This window comes from Salvia hispanica, chromosome 6, assembly GCF_029641045.1.
Source record: "Salvia hispanica isolate PSC_SH4W2 chromosome 6, Shi_PSC_v1, whole genome shotgun sequence".
NCBI lineage: Eukaryota > Viridiplantae > Streptophyta > Magnoliopsida > Lamiales > Lamiaceae > Salvia > Salvia hispanica.
The window spans coordinates 17,161,916-17,178,832 of record NC_142697.1 but is presented as its reverse complement, the minus strand read 5'-3'; the positions used below and the strand labels follow the sequence as shown (position 1 = coordinate 17,178,832).

The window sequence follows — 16,917 nt, the reverse complement described above, 5'->3', positions numbered from 1 at the left end:
CATTCATATTGGTGGATAAATAAAGTATTTGTTTATAATGCAACTTTTAACTTGTTTTGTCACTTTTGCATATCCATTAAAATTTACGCGATAACTAGTGAACTTTCAGTTACATCTGATTTTGTAAACAAAACTGGAAATTGGTAAATTAGAAAATGACATATCGCTAATGTGCCATAGTTGTAATTATGACGTATGAATACAAAAGCACAAAGCATTGTTACAAATAGTACTGCTAATTTATTTATTTCGTAGGTAATGTACCAAAAATTATTTGAGAAGCATAAACTATACGTGCCATTTAAAAATTTGAAGTGTTGTTTCTCAAGAATAATCATTCTCCATCTATAAAGAATTTTCATTTGATAGATATTTTGATTTGGATTAAATCCACCATTCTTAATTCTGCACCCTACGATTTTTATTTTTATTTTTTTTTATAATTTAAATAGACAACCGTTTGTGTTCCCCACGGAATGGCTAAATCAGATAACGAAGCCAAGTTGCACATCTCACCGACAGTGCATTTCCACCTAACTAATTCTAATTTCTAGTACTAGTTTATTTTATTAATCTGACAAAACATGCACATTAATTTATAATTCTCAGATTACTGTGTCATGGTATTAAGTTTTTTTTTAAAAAACTTTTTTTTTTATGGTTTCGAAATTGAGCTATTTTCTCTACGATTCTTATTCGACTGTCACCCTTCCATGATAACGATTTAAGTGATAAAAATTTGTTTGGTTAGAAGTGATTATAACTGAATCAAATTGGTAATCGCAACTGAAGTTAACCAACACTTAGGCCTATATAAAAAACTGACTGTTTAAAAAAAATCTTGATATCTTTGTATAACAAATCCAGTGTAATTTGTTGCATAATGTGAAATCGACAAATCAAACATCAATTCAAACGGGGAGAATTCAACACCATGTAGGATTAAACTTTGAATCAGGCTCTCAAACAAATCTATCCTCTACTCCTCATATAATATTTGTCGATATTCATCAACAATAATTACCTAAAATGCCACACAAACTTAATCTTAAGCTTTCAAATGTTAAGTTCTTTTAAAATCTAAAAGCATCAAGTAAACTCGATGGAAACCTAAGTTCCAAGCAATCAATAAAGTTCATTCTTGCAGTTCCAATATACTTAATATACTTTCGTTACCAACCTATAAATTGAAAACAAATTGTTCTTAAAATCATCTTCAGTCATACACCAAATTTCATTTTTTTATTTTTTTATGTACATTTTTTCCAATACAACTGCAAATCCAAATCTATTTTTGTGTTTTTTATGGAACAACACTTAATATAGGTGTGTATTGTAGTTACTGCAAAAAAAAAATAAAATTGTGAAACATAGTACTAAAAAAATGATACTATTAATTTTGAGTTTAATGTAGACGATTGAAATAAAATTTAGTATGAAATATACTAACAAATGAATCTGAGTTTGATGTAAATGTTGGTAGACATTCTAAATAATTGAAAACCTCTCTAACCTTACTAACAACCCGATAAGCACTCGTTTTTTGGATTAGACTTAATCACCTCATACCTTAATTGCTAATAATGGAGTTTTAGTTTCCCCCTATACCACAATATACACTTGTTATAATGCAAATCTATTATAAGTCAAATCTATTTTTAACTTACTCCACTATCAATGGACACCAAATATTACATTACATATTTGTGGTCCTCTAAGTTTTTAGTTTTTACTATTAAACTTTGTTATTTTTTGTCCACTTTTAGTGAACTACCATAAACTATTATATGTAGCTTTACGACTTGATTACGTATAACTAAAATAATTTCAATATCTGTATCTTTGCTGTACTGCATTATGTTAGTGACTTTTTAAATTTCTATTGATATTTCGATCAATGTTAACATTACATGTTAGAACACATGTAAATATAAAATAAAAGCAAAAATACTTAATATTTTACAAATCAAATATATATCCGTTGTTTGTTGTATGATATGGAGTATCATATTCGTCATCTTTTTAAGTTTTAGGTAAATAACTTTTGACCAATAATTTTTATTTATCTGACCAAACTTAGAGAGATTAAGTTTAGTTGTTTTTTTTGGAGAAAAGGTATAAATCTATGTCATATTTTTATTACATTTAGAATAATATATCATTTCGATACGATACACTCTACTATTGAGCCATTACTATATTGAAAAAACACTTTGTAGGCAACATAAATATAACATTTGTATTAATATTATGATACAGTTGTATGATTTGAAATCTTATTACTTATTTATATTATGATACAGTTGTATGATTTGAAATCTTATTACTTACTAAATAATACTAAGTACTAAATAAAATGTTATAAATCATACTAAAACAACTCAAAATTGGAGGAAATATGACCATAAAATGTTTTCCAATATTCAAGGCATTGATATAGTAGAACTTAATTAACAAAATTGTCTCGAATGCATAAATGGCGTTATCAAGCCCTGCAACATGAATGATATTCGAATGAGTTAATTAATTGATCTAAGTTTTGTTTTGTTGTTTATAATACTACTAGTATATGCTAATCAATCATAGAATACCACGCGCAGTTAGTAGGATTTGGCCCTCGCTTGCTATGCGATATTTCATCAATATTTTATTTTGAGTGCTATATTTGAATTTAAAAAGAAGACATTTTCAGCTCAGGGAATTTAACGTAACAGACTAACAATAGCACATAGTAAAGGATTTCAATTTGTCTTCATTAAAAGAACCATTATAAACCTTCGAAGGATATAAATAAAATGATACTACTACTAGTATTCATACTACTCTAAAATAGTATCAAAGCACAGAGAAACAAAAGATGAAACTTAAAGACTTAATACTACTTTAATTTGTTACAATTCAAAGACAAGCAAAGAATACATTAAACTACACCATTCTCCTTTCCGAGTAAATAGAAAATGAAAATCATTTAAGCAACATTTGGATCTACCTATTTCTCTGAGTTGTTTATTTACCTATTTGAAAATGAAAACCCACACTCAAATGTTATGTCATGCATCAGCCTAACCAAAAAAATAAAATAATAACAGAAAAAAGAGTGGTTGTTTGAGACACACAATTAGTTAGTTCTAAATGTAATGCACATTTATTTTTTTTGAGGGCTTCAAAGAAATATTTAAAACTAAAATTATGTGTTAATTAAAAATATTTGTTACGTAGAATATTATTTAGGGGGGAATAAAGTTTTTATAACTAACATAAACTATAAGTAAAAAAAAAAAATCATACTCTAAAGAATTTGAATTTTTAACCATGTCAAATTAACTTGACTCGTTTCCCGACTGTCATTAGTCATTACACATTTTTATCCATCTTCCAATCTCTCTCTCTCTCTCTCTCCGCACTTGAACTTCCCCTTTTCTCACTCTCCAACTCCGACCGGATCCGATCGGCCATTGGCGAGATCGCTCCCTGCGAAATCATCGAATTGCTCCTACCGCCGAAGTAATGGAGGAGGCGCTGGAGTTGGCGCGTGCCAAGGACACTAAGGAGCGGATGGCGGGCGTCGAGCGCCTCCACCAACTCCTTGAAGCCTCCAGAAAGACGCTATCTCCGTCGGAGGTGACGTCACTCGTCGACGTCGGCCTAGATCTCTTGAAGGATAACAACTTCCGCGTCTCACAGGGCGGTTTGCAGGCGCTCGCCTCCGCCGCCGTGCTCTCTGGCGAGCACTTCAAGCTGCATTTCAATGCGCTTGTTCCGGCGGTGGTCGAGAGGCTCGGTGACGCCAAACAGCCTGTTAGGGATGCCGCCAGGAGGCTGCTGCTCACTCTCATGGAGGTACGGGGTTCAACTGTTTGTGCACTAGTGTTGTACAGCTATGCTCATTCTGTGCTTGCTTTGTAAATTTTGTGCGATTGGTGGATGCCAGTTAGGTGGCGGTAATGGATTTTAATGTGGTGTTTGGTGCTTCCGAAGGCTCAAATTTCAAATTTATGTTCATGTTTTTGGTTTTTCTTTATTTACTCCGCTGATGAGGGTTTAATAACTCGAAATTGCGTGTGGTTTTCGTGAATTCATTTATTGGTGATTGCTCTTATACGTTCTAAATTGGTCTTTATAACCTATTGGGGAATTTATCCGGATATGAATCATCTAGGGTTTGCAATAGGTATAACCAATGCTATTCAAATGTTGCTAATAGATAGACCGTTGTCTGTATTGCTTACTTTCCGCAGTTTTATTTTGTCTACTGATTGACAAAGTCCATTATCTTAACAATCAGATTTAGTTTAACTTTGCCATTTATAACTATAAACTCCTCCCAACTTGATATTTTGACTTGTGCAATTGTACAGTCACGAATTTCAAGGTTTTCTTTGAAAGCTACAGAGATAATGGAACCTGTACTTCACTAAAAAGTATAAGTTCTATGTAAATGATATTTCCTTCCTTTTGAAAAGTGGGAGGGGTTGATGTTACATACTTATGTGGTTTAGGCTACACGAAACTCATGGTAAACAATGGGAAGAAAGAAGTGGGTCCATTTCGTGGAATTGCAATATCCCATTCCTAGGTATATCCATTGAAATTTGCAGTCACTTTAAAGTGTGATGCTACTTCCATTGTATACTTTCCATTTTTTAAATCAATGGAGCAAATCTGTAAGAGTACTGAAACAGTGAAACCTCCCTTGAGACTGAAGTCTGATAATCCTCCATTGAGAATGCCTCTGTTAAACATGTTTCTGTCTAAGAAAGTTAATATTCCTCTTTATGTAATTTTTTTGGTGATCTAGAACTTGAGTCTCTTTTAGATGGTTTGAATATTGTTAGGTTCATATTTGATAATAGAAGGTTAATTTGAACTCTCTCTCCCTCTTCCCCTCATCCTCCTTTATATCTTTTCTAATGTCATCACTCTGATACTGGAATTTAGCAATGGAAGAAATCGCTAACCTGATTCAATAGATTGTTTCTTTCATTAAAAGTCTCTTCAATTTTTTTGATTAAGATGTGTTAATACGCCTTTGTAATTGTGTCATGCAAATGAGACTGAACTCTGATAAATAAAAAAACTCAAGTATTAAATTGAATGTATAATGAATTGTATGAGTTTCATTCTGCGACTTAGAGTGTCAATTCTGCTGCAGGTTTCTTCACCAACAATTATCGTTGAAAGGGCAGGATCTTATGCTTGGATGCACAGAAGTTGGAGAATTCGAGAAGAGTTTGCTCGCACAGTCACGTCAGCTATTGGTCTCTTTGCATCTACAGAACTACCTCTTCAGCGTGCCATTCTTCCTCCTGTATGTTGACTCTATTAATTTGAGTGGCACTAGCTTACATTTTAAAGTGAAGCTATTGTGCATGATTACTTTAGCAAGAATGAATCACCTAATGTGATATCTTCTTGGATCAGATTTTGCAGATGCTGAATGATCCAAACCCTGGTGTTAGGGAGGCAGCTATTTCATGCATTGAGGTTAGGAAAATTGCTGTGTATTGTTTGTCACCTGTCTTCCAACAGCTATAACTACTTCTATCATCATCTGTATTGCACCACCACCACCAAGCTTTGAAGCATGAATGTCTATTAAATTCAAATATCTTATTAAGATTAAATTTGGATGGTTATAGGTTTTTTACATATTCAGAGTTGAAAATGCTTCTGCGTTCAGAAGATAGATTGTATTTCAGGTGGACCCATTATGGAGTATGTAGGCCGGTTAGCTGTGAAGTTATCAGTTTCTTGCTAAGCTATGTAGTTCATTTAGAATACACTCATCCTTTTTGCTATGCCCTTGGATGGTCTTGTTTTTGACTGATAAAATCGTGTGGCTGCTTAATGAAAACGGGAATATACATGGTACTATTTGTTGGCTGTCATCTGGTTATGCATGTTTCTCTGACAAGAATCTTTAGAATATGTTTAGCTTTTTTTAAATAAATTTTCTCTAAAAATATCGATTTATTACACTTGCATATGCGATGAGGTCATGCATCTTGCCTTAAAGAAAACATGCTTTACTAACCAGTGATTGTAGCAGATTTCTATTCACTTGTTTTATAAAGGTTGAAATTCCTCATGCTGTGTTGTCTGGATATAGAGGAAGTATGCAGTTTATTTCATGGAAAATATTAGTGAACAAAGTTATACAAAAAAGTGTAGATGATATTATAGACTTATAGTCATATTAGGATTTTCTTAGTAAATGGATCCCATCTACACAGATGACATTCTTGTTCTTGCTTGTTAGGCCAGCATTTTAGTGCTTCAAACGTTACTAACATAGAAACTACTCCCTCCGTCCCATGAAAATAAGGACATTTTTCATTTTATGATGTCCCATAAAAATATCCCCTTCTATTTTTGGTAACTTTCTTCTCTCTACTAAGGTGGGCCCCATTCTCCACTAAAATACTATAATAACTTTTTCTTTCTATCTCTCTTACTTTACCAATTGTGCATTAATTCCCGTGCCATCCCAAATGTCCATATTTTTATGGGGTGGAGGGAGTAATAGTGAGAGGCTGAATATGGGTAGTGAGAGGCTGAAGATGGAAGAAAAATGTCGACACTTTCTGATCCTTGTTTAGGAAACTTTTTCTCTAGATAAGGCTGGCAAAAGGCTTCACCTTAAAATCAACAAGGTGCATTTGCACCTTGTGTTGTGGACATGATTTTCTAGAGAATTGGCAGCGGCGTCATCGTTTATGATATCCTGCAAACAAGGAGGAAGTATATTATGATTTACTACATGCTAGTGATTTTTTTCTATACGGCTATGCAATTGGTGTTTCAGTTGCTGTTCGATGTGTCTTATTGTCAGATGCTGAGCTGAACATTGCTGAAATATATTGATCATTTTTATGATTGTACTTAGCATAACAATCTTAACTTTTTAGTTGGCAGTTTTGGTGGTTTGACCATAAACACTTTTAGTCATCCAAAGTTGGCGAACTTTAGGGCATTAGGTTGGTAGCTTCAATTTACAATTGACCGGTGTTTGATTTACTCTCTAGGAATTGGTAAATGTTGCAAAAAAAGAGTTTTATTTTTTTAGGGTGATGTGATTTCGTGAAGCTAATACTTAAGGAATTTGTTGCATATATTAAAAAAACATATATTTATCATTCTTTGTTCTGATGCTTTATTTGGTATTGTTTCTCTAGACTGCCTGCGTACCTAAGTAGTTTACTGAGCTAAAGATTACTTTTTCCTTAATTTTTGGTTGACAATCTCAGGAGATGTATACTCAGGCTGGGCCTCAGTTCCTTGAAGAATTGAATCGACATCATCTACCTGCAGCAATGGTAATTGTTGGTCAAAAGTTTTGTATCGTGACTCAAGTGAACAAAACAGAAATTTTTGTTACCCTTAACTCCTTTTTAACAGAATCATTTTTAAACATAAAAGAGCACATGATTGAACTGTTTCTGAAATGCTTATTTGTCAAAAATTGGCTGCAGTTAAGAGATATTAATGCCAGAGTAGAAAAGATTGAGCCAAAGATTCACTCTTCAGATGCTATTGTGAGCAATTACTCATCTACTGAGACCAAGCCTACGATGCATAATCCAAAGAAAAGTAGCCCAAAGGCCAAAACCATGTCACGCGAAAATTCTCTCTTTGGAGGTCAGTACTCATAAGAAAATGCCTACCTACAAATTTGTGTTGCATTTTATAGTCATCTAGCTATTTTTCTTTGTTTTTGTTAAGAATTTAATATTTGGTATGTTATCACTTGAGCTCAAACGTTATAATATAATCCCATTATTTTTCATAGTAAATGAGGTTTAGGGTAATGCCTTAAAATTTCTTGAAGGCTATATTGTATAGAAAAAATTACTATCATAAAACCAGTTTACGGATTGAAATGCACAAGAAAGTGAATCTCTATCCATTCCCTTTATACTTTACATTTTTACATAAATAACAACTTGTACTTCTGCTTCAACATTTGATTAATTTTGTCTCCTTTGACTCTGAGCAGCAGATGGTGACATCACAGAAAAGCCAGTAGAACCTATTAAAGTATATTCAGAAAAAGAGCTTACAAGAGAGTTTGAGAAGATTGCTTCTACCTTAGTGCCTGAAAAAGATTGGTCTGTACGTATTGCTGCCATGCAGAGAGTTGAAGGCCTTGTTATTGGAGGTCCGTTCAATACATCATTATCCAAGCACTGTTCAAAATTTTTTTTAACAAAACCAGGCTTGTCGCGAATCCAAGACTTTATTCTTTATACTACGAGTACATCCTCATAATATGTTGAATAGATAATTTCGTTTTAGGTTACAGAAGTGCATAGTTCCTTCTGTAACAAATTAAGTTGTCTAATGATGATTCATTTTGTTGATCAGGATTAGCAGAAACACTTACAATTCTTTTTTAATTGTGCAGGTGCAGCTGATTACCCTGGTTTCCGGGGGCTTCTCAAGCAGCTAATTGGTCCTTTGAGCACACAATTATCAGATCGGCGCTCTAGCATTGTGAAGCAGGTTTGGCCATATCTGATTGCTTAGACCATTCTCTCTCTGTGTATTGGCATTTACATTGCGCGAAACTATGATGAGATGCTAATAATTTATCACAACACTCAATTTTTAATTCATTATAGGCTTGCTAACTCTACTGAGAATTTTTTTCTGTAATGCAAATGCAATAATGTATGCATCCTACTGATGTCTTCAGTCCCACTGGTTTTTTCCATGAGCTGTTTAGTATCTTTCTGACATATACTTAAAGTTGTTTATCTTTTATAGAAAGTGCCAAAAGCTGCTGGCTTTATCACATGTGAGAAGGAAGTATGAAAATAACACGTTTTTAGTGCTAAAAAGTCATTTGTTTGTGATACTTTAGCCATTCTTGCTAAATTGAGCTTATCGGAGAATTTGATTTGTTACTTTTAATTACTGGCTGAAAGTTTTATCAATTCAGTCTTTTCACTTTTCTAATTTCCCTTTGCTAGGCATGTCATTTGCTAAACTTCTTATCTAAAGATCTCTTGGGGGATTTTGAGGGATGCGCTGAGATGTTTATTCCGGTGAGAACAATTCTTTGTACACATTATGGTAGTTGATACAATTAATCTTGACTCTCACTATCCTTCCTGCAATTTAGGTCCTTTTCAAGCTTGTTGTCATAACAGTGCTTGTAATTGCAGAGTCGGCGGATAACTGCATAAAGACGGTAATGTTTTGTTAGGTGGTCTTTTTCTAAAAAAGTAAGATAATCTTAATATCATTCTGACATTTGAGATACATTTTGATCTACAGATGTTACGCAATTGCAAAGTTCCTCGTGTACTTCCCCGGATTGTTGACTCTGCAAAGAATGACCGCAATGCTATACTCCGTGCGAGGTATTATTATGCTGTTCTCTATGTTGCTTGGTCTTCTGTCTTATGCTCTTTTTATAGTACAAACTTTATCTTGTACCTTTGTACTTATGCCTCTATTTTCTAAATTAGGTGTTGTGATTATGCGCTTCTTATACTTGAATATTGGGCTGATGCACCTGAAATACAACGGTCGGCTGACCTCTATGAAGATCTTATTAGATGTTGTGTGGCTGATGCAATGAGTGAGGTTTGTTTCCTTGATGTACCTCTTTGTATTTATATGAATGGACAGTCATTTGCTATTCGTCCTTTTATTATCAGATGAATCAGCATTCATATCTCAGGTTTATGATAGTTGCAGACGCACTTTACTGTACTTCAATCTCACTGGCTACATTACTGTGAATAGGTACGATCTACTGCAAGGACCTGTTACAGAATGTTTGCTAAAACATGGCCTGATCGCTCCCGGCGCCTGTTCATGTCTTTTGATCCTGTTGTTCAAAGGGTACACATATTTTTTAGCTTTTGTTCTGAATCCTTCTATTGCTGTGAAACTATTAGCTGAGAAATAATAGCTGGTGCTAGGTAATAAACGATGAAGATGGAGGAATGCATAGAAGACATGCTTCACCTTCCATTCGTGAAAGAAGTTCAAACATGTCATTCTCCACTCATGCATCCACACCTTCAAATATACCTGGTTATGGGACTTCTGCGATAGTGGCAATGGATAGAAGCGGTAGTTTATCCTCAGGGACATCTCTTACTTCTGGACTACTGATCTCTCAAGCAAAATCTATGGGCAAGGGTGCAGAGCGTAGCCTAGAAAGTGTGTTGCACTCGAGCAAGCAGAAGGTCACTGCCATAGAGAGTATGCTGAGAGGCTTGGATATATCAGAGAGAGGACGATCCTCCAGTTTGGACTTAGGTACTTAGTTTTGTTCTATTCTCTCAATTTTAAAATCTGGTCCTCTTTGGTTTGGATAGTGATTCTTCATCTTCAAAAAAATTTCCATACTCTTGGAATACTTTTAGTCTTTCTTTAACGGCTGATTATCTTGATTCAATGATTCTTTTATGACTATGAATGGTTTAGCTATTTATTTTCTTGCCCCTAGTGCAGGAGTTGACCCTCCATCTTCTCGTGATCCACCATTCCCCCTTGCGGTTCCAGCATCAAATAGTCTTACAAATTCTTTAACAGATCCGGTATATGGTATATCTAAAGGCAACAATCGCAATGGAGGGTTGGTGCTTTCTGATATCATTACACAAATCCAAGCCTCTAAGGAGTCGAGTAAACTATCACATTATAACAGCACTGGAAGTGATCTTCTGTCTGCGCATTCTTCTTACTCAGCCAAGAGAGCTCCAGAAAAGGTACAAGATAGAGGATTTACTGAAGAAAATCCTGATTTTAGGGATTCAAGGAGATACATGAACGTTCAAGATAGACAGTACTTAGAGACACAATACAGAGATGCTAGTTATAGGGAGTCACATGGTAACCATGTACCGAATTTCCAGCGTCCACTTCTAAGGAAGAATACTACTGGGCGAGTGTCTGCTGGCAGGAGGAGGAGCTTTGATGACAGTCAGCTCCCACTGGGTGATCTCTCAAGTTATTCAGACAGCCCAGCTACTCTTACTGATGCTCTAAATGAAGGGCTCAGTTCTAGTTCAGATTGGAATGCACGGGTGGCTGCATTTAGTTATATTCATTCTCTTCTGCAGCAAGGTCCAAGAGGTATTCAAGACGTAATGCAGAGTTTTGAGAAGGTCATGAAGCTGTTTTTTCAACACTTGGATGACCCGCATCACAAAGTTGCACAGGCAGCCCTTTCAACTCTTGCAGATCTTATTCCAGCTTGCAGAAAGCCATTTGAAAGTTACATGGAGAGGATTCTACCCCATGTTTTTTCTAGGTTGATTGATCCAAAGGAATTAGTGAGGCAACCTTGCTCAACTACACTGGATATTGTTGGCAAAACATATGGTACCGACTCACTTCTACCTGCTCTGTTGCGTTCGTTGGACGAACAACGGTCACCCAAGGCAAAATTAGCTGTTATTGAGTTTGCTATTGGTTCATTTAACAAGCATGCTTCAAATTCTGAAGGTTCTGCCAATAGTGGCATCCTTAAGCTATGGCTTGCAAAATTAACCCCACTGGTTCATGACAAAAATACAAAATTGAAGGAAGCAGCTATAACATGCATAATATCTGTTTATACTCACTTTGACTCGGTGGCGGTATTGAACTTCATTCTTAGCTTATCTGTTGAAGAACAGAATTCCTTAAGAAGAGCCCTCAAGCAGTATACTCCTCGCATAGAGGTAGAACTAATGAACTTTCTGCAAAGCAAGAAAGAGAGACGCGGCAAGTCCTCATATGATCCATCTGACGTGGTTGGAACATCTTCTGAAGATGGCTATAATGGATCGTTAAAGAAGAGTCAGTTGTTTGGTAGATATTCTTCTGGATCTATTGACAGTGATAGTGGGAGGAAGTGGAGCTCTCTTCAAGATGCATCCTTCATCACAGGTTCTATTGGGAACCAAAAATCTGATGATACACATGACAATTCGCATCATCAATTGGTAGAGACTAACTCGAATGCTGATTTTACAACTTCAAATCACAAAAGTTTGAAATACATACCTAATATCTCCAGTGATAATATGGGATTATCAGCAATAGATAGTCATCCAAACGCGGAGGTTTCTTTGACACCACGTTTGGACATCAATGGACTGATTGGATCTGAACATCTGCAGAAGTCTCTAGACATTGGGGTTGACAATGAGCCTTCACCTGAACCGTCACTAAGTTTTCGTGAACTTCCTGCTCTTAAATTAAATTCTTCTACCGAAACAGGACCAAGTATCCCTCAGATTCTTCATATGGTGAGCTTTTCTTCTGCTTGCTGGCCTGCCTAAAAGTTTTTATATGTATACACACACACACACATAGGGGTGTAATCAAATGATAACTAGCTTAATTTGATAACTTTGATAACTAATCAACTTGGTATATTAAAAATGTGAACACAATGACAAGAGTATGTCAACACAAGTTTAAATTGACATACTTATGTCTTTGTGTTGACATTTATATTTAAATGGCAATCTAAATTTGTGTTGACATACTCATGTCATTTTATTGACATTTTTTAATATACCGAGTTGATTAGTTATCAAAGTTATCAAATTAATGTAGCTATCATCCTAACACGACGCCACACACACACACACATATATATATATAGGGGTGTGTTATAATGCTAACTTTTCTTAAATTGCTAACTTGCTAACTCATCAACGCAGTGTATTAAAAATGTTTGTTTTGACATTTTAAATATCAATATCAACATAGTGTATTAATATATCAACTAAGTTTATGTTGACATTTCAATGTCATCATGTTGACATTTTTAATACATTGCATTGATGAGTTATAAGAAAGTTAGCAACGGATCACACCCCTCTCTATATATATTGTATATATTTATATATTTGAATTTGCCATGTTCCTCCAGTTTACAAATAACATGACCGCATCTTAATAATTAATTTGGAGTACTAATTCAAGGAGGTTGTCAGTGGCAGTATTGGTCTGGAAGTCTTCAGTTATATCTTTCTTACGCTTTCTTTACTTTTGGTAGATTTGCAATGGGAGCGACGACAGTCCTTCAGCAAACAAACGGCAAGCACTTCAACAGTTGATTGAAATCTCCATATCTAATGACCACTCCGTCTGGAGCAAGGTAGTATGTTATATAATTTTTTCCTCATCTGGTTATGCTTTCTCGGCTCTTTAGATAAAAACAGCTTTTGATATTTGTGAGTTTTGGTTCAGCTTTCCTTTTTTTTTCTTTTATTTGTTGGGCGTGTTGGAACGATATGAAAAATAAATTCGGTGCATTGGGTTGAAATTCAGTGTAAGATGTTTGATTCAGGAGAATAGTGGTGAAAGAACTTGGTATACTCGTGACTGGAGGGGTATCATGGGTATTAAGTCACTATAATGTAAACAGTTAAATCCATCGAACTTAAATAGATTACTTTACATGTAACAGCCATTGCTGCTTAACTTACTTTTCATGGTAGACTAACTTAAATTTGTGATATTTGGTCAATCATCCAACAACATTGTGCTTCTGGTTACTAAACAAATGGCGTATTCAGTACTTCAATCAGATATTAACTGCTGTACTTGAAATGCTGGATGATTCCGATTCATTAATCCGCGAGCTGGTTCTCACGCTCATTGTTGAGATGTTAAAGAATCAGGTACATTGTCTATATTTATGTCTGAATTTTTTTGTTTTGTGAATTTGTATATAGCAACATTATGACCATGTTCGTGCACTTTTCTCTTTTTCAGAAGGAGTCAATGGAGGATTCTGTTGAGATTGTAATTGAAAAGCTGCTTAATGTGACGAAGGACAATGTTTTGAAGGTACATGTTATTTCCTGAAGCTCTATGTACTTTTTCTTCAGTTCTACTTCCTCGTCTCATTGCTTCTATCTCTACATTCAGGTCTCCAATGAATCCGAACATTGCTTGACAATTGTGTTGTCTCAGTATGATCCATTCCGGTGTCTAAGTGTAAGTTTATTTATGATTTATACGGATTATTTATATACATGTCTAGTTTCCATGGTATTTGGAAGTAAATTTTAAAATTCCCCCATCTTTTTATTCTGTTGCATTGCAGGTTATTGTGCCTCTGCTTGTGACCGAAGATGAGAGAACTCTTGTGACATGCATAAACTGTTTGACTAAGGTAAAATCTATGAACTATTTTTGAATTTATGATATAAAGATCTATCCGTTTTCCAATTTCTGTATGAATTGATGAATAAGATTTGCTGATATGAACCCTTGCTCCATGGAACTGGATTTCCCAAGACTTGCCTTGAATCATCCAAGTTCAATCAACAAAAAGGGATGATAAACAAAATATGGTAGGAAAGAAAATGGAGGGTGTTGTGAATTAGGAATCCCACTTTGGACCTCCTTTAATGGAATTAAGGCAAACCCAATGGCTACTTTCGCCAAGCAATCTATTTAAATTTGCTCCACTCTAGTAATACTCAATTTTGGAAGTCATACTTCTACATTAGTTGAAAGATCAATAAATGCAACCACCAAAGAAGTGGAATACATAGATAAAATCCCACTAAGGAGAGGAAATACACTCAAAAAGAGTTTTTAGGGTTCATACAATATTCAAAGCTGATTAAAATGAGGTTATGTCAGTGTTGTTAGGTGTGCGGGGCTTGGGTTGACGGGGTATCTTATATGAGAGACATAAAGGGAGAAAGGAAAAGGCTATTATTTGTACCTTTCAACCTATTTAGAGGATTCAAGGTTGCATGTCTTTCTTTTAAGAATTCTTAATCCCAATTAAGGGTGAAAAGCAAATACCCTGGAATTGGAAACAATTTTAAAATCCCTCTATTTACTTTCAACAAGTGTGACTGTATATTTAAATCCACAAAGCCTAACCCACCAATAATCCAAACACACCTTAACTTTGTGTTCAAAGATAAGAGTACAAGGGGAGGTTTTGCAAGAAAGTCTTCAGACAAGTCTTTTACTGAATGAATTTGGAATCAGTTTCATGATGTACGGGAAAGACTGAAATAGGTGATCAAGTATCTAAAGTCTATCCTATACAAAATTGGGCAAACTAATTTAATGGATTTGCTGCTTTGGAATTTGCATTTTGAGCCAATGCCTTTTTGATGTGATTATGAATTATTATATGAATCACTAAAGCAACATTAATTTTATCTTTTGTTTGTTTACTTCCACTACCATATCAAAGCATATGTGACGTGTTGTGAATTCTTAGGAATATCTAAGAATGTTATGTTACTTTGCAGCTTGTAGGCAGGCTCTCTCAAGAGGAGCTGATGGCTCAGTTGCCCTCATTTTTGCCTGCTCTTTTTGATGCATTTGGGAATCAGAGTGCAGATGTCCGGAAGGTAAAAATGATTACTCCCTGCTTTGAGAATTTTACTTTTGGGGAATACGTAGCATTTCCTCCCTATTATCGACCATTTGGTGGCCAAATTGGAACCCCACCCACTCCACACATATCATGCTTGTACAGTATCGACTCATATAAAACATAGTCTTGTAATTGGCTGATGAGCTTTTACATTTATGTTGTGAGGAATTTGAAATTTCCCTGTTATTGCAGACTGTTGTTTTCTGTCTGGTGGACATATATATCATGCTGGGGAAAGCATTCTTGCCATATTTGGAAGGGCTTAATAGTACACAACTCCGGCTGGTGACGATATATGCAAACAGGATATCTCAGGCGAGGACTGGTACTCCAATTGATGCTACCCAATAATGAGCTGATTCTGATGCAGAGGCGAGTTGGTTAATGTTTCTGGTTAATTTTGATAATTTCTTCATTTGTTTGTTTGTGTATGCGTGTATATTGTGTGAAATCTGTAATTGGGATGTTTGGAGAGCTGAGTTGTAATTCTTTTTACATAAGATTTAATCTATTTGTGCACATTGGCTTTGGAGAATACAGTTTGGTGTGTGGAAAAAAACACCTTTATGTATTTTGTGTCTATAATGAAATCATTTTTTCCTATTACACATAATAACTTCCTCTCTATACGATTTCTTTTTATAGGTGATGAGGGTGTTCTTTTGATCCACTTCAAAAAATAGTCTTGACAGTGAATTATACAAATTTAATGCAAAATTAGTAAAGAGAAAGAGAGAGAGAAGTGAGTTGAAATATTGTTAGTGGAACATGAGATTCACCTCATTCGAAAAGGAAACTTACTAGACATGAGCGGTATTAGCTACCCTGAGTCGGATGAGAGAGAGAATAGTGGCTTGGTCCCACATGATTTTATATGTTGTAGGTTAACATTTCATGCAAATGGAACAGACATGAAATCTCTGGGATGCTATTCTCAAAACATTGCATGTGTACTGTGTACAAATATACTTAAACTTATACTATCATCCGTTGTAGATATGTTTTGTTTGTTTACCTCCAATAATTTTGAAGTAAAAGAAAAAACAATAAGAAAAATGAGTACTCCCTCTATGCCTTAACTTATTCATCATATGTGACTATATGAGATGCATCAATAATCTAATGTATTGAGATGTATATATTCTAATAACGACATACTAGTACACAAGTGTGTGCCACATAATATGTACGCAAGAGAAGTAAGTGTTTCATATAAATTTTTCTTGAAAATCTGAAATATAATATTATTTTCATTCTGTTAAAAATAGTTATGCTTTTTTTTGAATGACCACCAAAATTAATCCTATTTATTTATTAGTATAAGTTTTTCATTTTTAATGAATGAGTCTCACAATCTACTAATAACTTTTCAACCATTTATTCTATTTTTCTTTAATTTACTAATTTTGCATTAAAAATATCATCCACTATAAAACTATTCTTTTTGGACTAAAGTATAGCTAGTATTTATTTATAGGATAAAATTATCTCCAAAAAGAACAATTATCAAACCAAAGAATTTGTATTGCTACCACTACTTAATTAGC

At 34.7% G+C, this 16,917-nt stretch overlaps 1 protein-coding gene across 2 annotated transcripts; it reads left to right on the top strand.

The window, feature by feature from the left end:
• Positions 1-3,358: 3,358 nt before the first annotated feature.
• CLASP (CLIP-associated protein) lies at positions 3,359-15,941 on the top strand. 2 transcript variants are annotated; one of them, XM_089060822.1, is made up of 21 exons: positions 3,359-3,840; positions 5,153-5,308; positions 5,422-5,484; positions 7,248-7,316; positions 7,473-7,638; positions 8,000-8,158; positions 8,405-8,502; positions 8,973-9,047; positions 9,125-9,193; positions 9,280-9,365; positions 9,474-9,591; positions 9,754-9,852; positions 9,933-10,275; positions 10,471-12,254; positions 13,013-13,114; positions 13,536-13,640; positions 13,735-13,809; positions 13,891-13,959; positions 14,069-14,137; positions 15,243-15,344; positions 15,563-15,941. In XM_089060822.1, the coding sequence occupies exons 1-21, from the start codon at positions 3,508-3,510 to the stop codon at positions 15,719-15,721; spliced, it is 4,299 nt and encodes a 1,432-aa protein (XP_088916948.1). In that variant the 5' UTR covers positions 3,359-3,507; the 3' UTR covers positions 15,722-15,941. The 2 variants fall into 2 exon arrangements, with proteins under 2 accessions (XP_088916948.1, XP_088916947.1); XM_089060821.1 differs by having other exon boundaries at positions 7,997-8,158.
• The last annotated feature ends 976 nt before the right edge of the window (positions 15,942-16,917 follow it).

Coding starts and splice junctions, on each gene's coding strand:
- CLASP (XM_089060821.1), top strand. CDS start 3,508: ATGGAGGAGGCGCTGGAGTTGGCGCGTGCCAAGGACACTAAGGAGCGG. Junction 5,309..5,421: donor AGCGTGCCATTCTTCCTCCT/GTATGTTGACTC, acceptor TTCTTGGATCAG/ATTTTGCAGATGCTGAATGA. Junction 13,641..13,734: donor TTGAGATGTTAAAGAATCAG/GTACATTGTCTA, acceptor TCTCTTTTTCAG/AAGGAGTCAATGGAGGATTC.